Source organism: Nicotiana tabacum, chromosome 20, assembly GCF_000715075.1.
Source record: "Nicotiana tabacum cultivar K326 chromosome 20, ASM71507v2, whole genome shotgun sequence".
NCBI lineage: Eukaryota > Viridiplantae > Streptophyta > Magnoliopsida > Solanales > Solanaceae > Nicotiana > Nicotiana tabacum.
In genome coordinates this window covers 69,762,120-69,768,451 of record NC_134099.1, presented here as the reverse complement: position 1 = coordinate 69,768,451, position 6,332 = coordinate 69,762,120, and the positions used below count along the sequence as shown (strand labels likewise).

Sequence of the window (6,332 nt, the reverse complement as noted above, 5' to 3'; positions counted from 1 at the left end):
ACAGGTTCACTCGGGGATCTATGGAGTGCAGCTGGTGGAGATGCCACAAAGACAGGGGTGACTGGCGGAAGAGGGTATGGAATTGATTTTGGTGGTGGAGCTTGCGGCATATGAGAAGTAGTGCCATGGTAGTGTTGATAAATGGGAAAACCTGGATCGGTGGCGGGATGATCCTGAGACTGAGCTAATGGTGGGGTGAAAGCCGGGTTGGCTGGGTAAGACGGCGGTGATTGCCCTTTGGACCAGGCCTAGTACATTTTGGCCATCTGTTGCTTAAGCTTGAGCATTTCCTCTTTCATTTTATTAACGTACAACTCCTCTACCTCAACACTCGTGTCGACATCCGGGATAGACATGATTTCTGATATTGGTCCCTTTGATCTGGTTTGGTAATGATAATGTGCCAGTATCCTCTAAATAAACAAACTGCTTGAATTCTCTAAAATACAACAAACCTGTTAGTTCTTAGAGTTTAACACATATGCAATTACACGTTGGGATGCAATGCACCTAGGCAATTAACCATTTTCTATCATGCATTTGCTTCGATTGCGTGCGTCATTCCGGCCTCTCATAATTGTGCCCCTTCTTTTAAGTTTCTTTTATTCTATCCTTCTTTATTTCCCCCTTTTTTAGTGGTGGTCGAATCTTATAGAGATTGCCTACGTATCATGTCCCCGCATAAATCAGACCGTGCGTAGTTCTGTCAGATAAGTGTGAAAGTAAATAAAACATTTTTTAGGATTTTCAGATTTCATAAGAACAGATTCTTCGATCACAAAGACTTGATACTAAAAAAAAAATTCAAAAGACTAACAGACTCTGATGCAAAAGACAAAATACAGACTCCGAAATTAAGATATCATACTTTAAAGAAATACAGACTAACAGAAAGAAAATATAAACCCAACATGACTTACGAACTCCGACAAAAAAGGAAATACAGACTCAAACGGAAAATCATGAGTACATCAATGCTCGTGGAGCCCGCGGGACATCATTCGGTCTCGTCGCGGGCCTATGTGCAAGATCCCTTTGAAGTCGGTCCAAGTTGTTCATTATTTGTTTAAAAAAGGTCATCACCATTGCAAAAAACGTAGTGCGAGTCATATCCTCACAAATGTGGCATTTCATAACGATGTAGTCCGCGATGTTTCTAATTCTCTCTCTTATGACGCCTTTTTCTTGTAACAAACGCCCAATCTGCTGGGCCCTGGCATCCAAAGTTTGCTTGGCTGCATAATTTTGTTCCTGAAGTTGTTGCAAGTCTATTTCTGACTGTGCCAATGTCGTATAACAGCGTTCCCTTTCAACCTTTAAGTCGTTTGCCTGCTTGATCATTTTGTTTTCTGTGGCGATGACCCTTTTTTTCAACCCCGCGACCTCATCGTCGTACCTTTTTCTTAACTGCTTAACCAGCCATACCCGTTCATCTACATTTTTAGCCAATTGTTTTTGAGCCCTGTCCAGTTCACTTTCTGCTTTGCTCAAATAGAAACTATAGTTACTCACTTTCTGCCTTAGGTTAGCTACGAGCTTTTCATCTCTGTTACTTCGGACTGGATTTTCTGCCGCTACTTTCAGTTTCTGAATTTGAGCTCGAAGGGCCTCATTTTCTTTGGCTAGCCTTTTCTTTTCACCCTCATCCGCCGCTGCTTGTAAGCCATTCTCGAATTGAAGGTCTTTGACTTGCTTTTCCAACTTTCCTATTGTGGCACTGTACTCGTTTTCTTTGGCCAACCAAGCCTACGGTTCTCGCGATGCCTCGACGAATTCCTGAATGTGCGGTTTTTTGGCCGGTCTTTCTGATTCGGCCCTTGCAGTGTACTTTTTTCTATACCAGGCAAGGTAGGCGGGTGAGACCTCGCCTTTAGATAAGTTCCGCACTCGGGTGCTTGTCGTCAAATACTGGCACTCGTTCCAAATAGAACGAACTGTTTCTTCGTGAAATTGGCCGTCAGAGCTAATCTCAACCGCGTGGATACTGAGATCTTCATCTGGATTCATCACCTGACACCTTCCTAATTGTCTCATCACTCGGTAGGGGCGTAAGGTTGAATACCTCGAAGACCCATTAGGAGGAAGTAAGGACCTGTGGCGGGTATATACACAATTTCTTCAACAGGAAGCCAACCTAGTGTCCATTCTATTTGTCCCGTAGTGATGGCGCGAAGGCGGGCTATCCATTCTCCAAACCCCTCCGGTAACTTGAACCCTGAAACCCTTGTGTTGAATTCTTCAATGCAGCTTTTCTCTGCGGATCCATAACTCATATACTGAGGGTGGTGGCACAAGTGCTCGATCATCCACATTTGTAGTAGCAAATTGCATCCCTCGAAGAAGTCTGCCCCAGCTTTACAAGCTGTGACAGCTCGGTATATCTCAGACACTATCATAGGGGCGAGAGTGCTCTTGGCATTGATAACCAGGACCTTGACGACAACAGCCACCCGTAAATCGATATTCCCGTCTTTTTGGGGAAACACCACAAGCCCTAAGAACGCTACCATGAAAGCGAAACGCCTATGCTCGTCCCATTTTGTTCGATTCCCTTTACTGCACACCCCGTTTTCCGGATCATTGAACCCTCCTACATGCCCGTACTTCTGGTATATAAAATGTCGAGTGGAAAACCCCCCTTCTAACTCGGAATATGGGATTCCCTTGTTTATCTTTAGCAAATCCATGAATTTGTGAGAGTTAACGGCCCTTGGAGCGATCAGATACTTATGCCTCAAACCTGCAGTACTTTTCATATAACCTGCTATCTCTTCCAAGGTCGGGGTGAGTTCAAAATCCGAGAAGTGAAATACGTTATGGGTCGGGTCCCAGAATGTAACCAAAGCCTTTATGATGTCTCCTCTAGGTCTGATCTTTAATAACCCGGTGAGACCTCCCAAATGTAGATTGACCTTATTTTGCTCTGACTTGCCCAGATCTTCCCACCACATACGCAACTCCAAAGGGATCTTGTTCATAACTGCTATCAGCAAACTTGGACTCGTGCTCATTCTGCATATTTATTAGGGTGATTAAGCAAAAATCAAGACTCATTTGACTCGAAAACAAAATTGACACACTTTTTCTTTTCCCTTTTTTGTTCCAAAAATAAAATACAGTTTTGCAAATATGGCCTTTCAGCACCTCGAAGACGAAGATTTTAAGGTTGTATTGGCTAATCGGTGAAAACCTTGAAAAATGACCACATGCAGCTGTTTTTGAAAAACAACCTTCCGGCGCCCTTTTAGGGCCATTCGGCTATTTCTGACAAGAATGGAATCACCCTAACTATTTTCAAATAAAAAGTAATTTTTTTGTTCTTTCGGATTATTTTTGAAAAAAGGAAGTTGGACCCGATGGGGATTGCCTACGTATCTCACACCCTGTGAGAATCAAACTGGCGTAGTTCGGGCAAATAAAATGAACTATTTTCGAAAACAAAACTCCTTTCTCATTTTTAATTCGTTTTCTCTTCTTTTTTTTTCAAAAAATTCGGCAGAGTTTCAGCGCTATTTGGACACTAGTTTTTCTTTAAACATGTGATTCACTCTCTTAACCCTTTACACTACTATTTCTTTCCCAAATTCTCGCCTTTCATTCCAAAGTCGGTCAACATGCAAATCTGAAGCAAATAAATGCTCAAGTAGCAAGTAAGATGCATCAGGATGGTCTTTTTATTTCGAGTGCACCTGTCCTAGACAGACCCAACCCCTGTGTTGAGTCTCCAAAGTAAAAATGCACATGATGCAAACAAACGTTCCTACTAGGGATCTGGCATGAGGTACTGTTATACTAGGTTTAAAAATCTAGGGTTATTTGTTCTAGACCTGGCTTACCCGAGCGGACAACTCGAGCCGAGGGGGGATTGCATACCGGTAACCAAAAAATCATCCGGCTTTGCAACTTGTCCGAACCTCGTTCTATTTGGGATATGACACTAACAGAAAGAAGTCACGACCAGCGTGCACTCCTTAGGAGAGAGAAGAGAGGGGTTTCGTAGCAGTTTATATATATAGTTCAAATAATATCAAAGCGGGCAAAAACAACATTTAGCACATTAGGCTCAAACATGAAATAAAATCATATAACAGATAAAACCAAATATAACAATTCGTCTAAGCTCAAATTCTTGAACCCTGAACCAGAGATTCTGGGTTTTTGTCCCCAGCAGAGTCGCCAGAGCTGTCACACCCCCTTTTTACCTACACCCCTGAAGGGAGTATACAAGGGAGTTTTTTCCAACTTAAAATGACAATCGAAACAGGATTATTTTATTAAAAATTCAGAGTCGCCACTTGGGATAATTTTATGGCGTCCCAAGTCACCGGTTCAAATCCCGAATCGAGGAAAGGATTGACTCTGTATTACAATCCGCGAACCAGAAATCCGGGTAAGGATTTCTGTTAACCCGAGAGAAGGTGTTAGGCATTCGTTAATTCCGTGGTTCTAGCACGGTCGCTCAATTGCTATATTCGGCTTAATTACTTGATTTTAGTACATGTTAAACCTATGTGCAAATTTTAACTTAACCGCTCTATTTAATTATTATGAATATTGCAACATTGTTAAAACACGTCTTGAACCACGTCACATAAATGCACCCGCGGTCTTCGACATATTTTGACATTGTTGGGATTTGGATTTGGGTCACATAAATGCGCACCCGAGTTTAGGAATTATGTATTATGACCATGCCATGGGAGTCGTACCCGTAGTTGTAATCATTTTATTATAGCGCGTCTAAAGCAAACTACGGTGTTCATAGGTTGCAGTAGAAGCAATATAAAGATATAAGACTACTAAACTACAAACAAATAAGTTGCAAGAGTGCAGGACATTGAAATAGGTAATCTGTAACTCAATATTGGTATCAAATCTAAGCAATTCTGCATCTGTACTTCTCTCGTCCCATGACAGATTGCAAATTATTGTTAACATATAAGTAGCAACAGACAGCTAGGAGGATATGGAATTTCGATACAAGGAAATAGGAATGGAGATATTATCAATTCCAAAGAGAGATAGCAACAAGTTGGTTCCATGTTGAATGCATATATTAAGCTTCTTGATTAGATTAAACACAACCTGCACCATCCCGTAATTCGTGGGATCTTCCAAACTATGCATAATATTTATTTGAAAAACAGTGAAACAATTTGCTTACCCGACCCATTTCCTAAAACATGTGAGCAAATTAACATTAATTGGCCCAAGTCTTTTACCCCAAAGCATTTATATACATATACATATACATATATATATACACACAAAAATATATAACCAATCCTAGCAAAAGTTAAACAAAAATTAGATAAACAAAATTATGTATTCATATACAAACGGTTTTCCATCATCACCCCAAAGCATTTATATATATATAAAAAAAATATATAACCAATCCTAACAAAAGTTAAACAAAAAATTAGATAAATAAAATTATGCATTCATTTAATCGGCTAAAGTATGGCAAGTAATAGTAATAAAAGTAGGAACAGACCTTCATAGCTAGAGGTTCCTTCAACACAACAAAGTAAAAGAAACTTTCTGTTTGAGAAACAAAAATCGAGATCCGCACTTGAAACCTGTAAACATCGAACAGAAACCTTGACTTAAGACCGGAAAAACTCAGCTTGACCGAACCTCTCTAGACCGAACATCAACTGGGTTTTGACGGCCGTGGCAACGAACAATTTTGGATGGTTCATGTAACGCGACGCAGCTCGATTTTGGAAATGAACACTGCTGCATTTTTTGGTTGTTGCTCGGTCATTTTTCAGCTGTTTTTTGCCTAATTTGGGGGGAAGGGGCTGGTTTGGGGTTGTTTGCTTTGTGGCTAAATAGGGAGGTGTTTTGGTGGTGAAACGGAATGACCAGGATGGAATTTTGGTAAGGAGTTGCTGCTAGTTTTTTTAGGAAAATTCCTAATTAAGAGTGGTCATTTCTTTGTTATAGAATCAGGGGTCGTTTGGTTATGCTAGGTCGAGTCGGGTAGGAGAGATGGTTCTAGGCTGGTTTGGGCGGATAATAGGGTGGATTTTGCTTGGGCCTGGGTAAAATGAGAGATAGCCCAACAAATTTTACTCCTCTTTTATTTAATTCTCTTCCTTTTCTATTTATTTCAAACTATTTTTCGAAAATTAAAACTAAAATCTTAAATTAATTTATAAAACCAAATCATCCTATCAAAAATGCTAATTAACTCTAAATAATAATTATTACAAATAATTAAATGCCAAATTAAAAGAAAATCACAAAATTGTTACATTAAACATAAAAAAAATGCATAATACGTTATTTTTGGGATTTTTCATTTTTTTGCAAAACAACAATTT

At 40.0% G+C, this 6,332-nt stretch overlaps 1 protein-coding gene across 1 annotated transcript; it reads right to left on the bottom strand.

Moving 5' to 3' along the window:
- Positions 1–569: 569 nt before the first annotated feature.
- On the bottom strand, positions 570–5,986 carry LOC142174934 (uncharacterized). Its single transcript, XM_075241386.1, has 2 exons — positions 5,498–5,986; positions 570–3,012 (listed from the first exon to the last, which is right to left on the bottom strand). Exon 2 carries the CDS (start codon positions 3,009–3,011, stop codon positions 2,034–2,036), a length of 978 nt encoding a protein of 325 aa, XP_075097487.1. The 5' UTR covers position 3,012; positions 5,498–5,986; the 3' UTR covers positions 570–2,033.
- Between the last annotated feature and the right edge of the window lie 346 nt (positions 5,987–6,332).

Coding starts and splice junctions, on each gene's coding strand:
- LOC142174934 (XM_075241386.1), bottom strand. CDS start 3,011: ATGAGCACGAGTCCAAGTTTGCTGATAGCAGTTATGAACAAGATCCCT.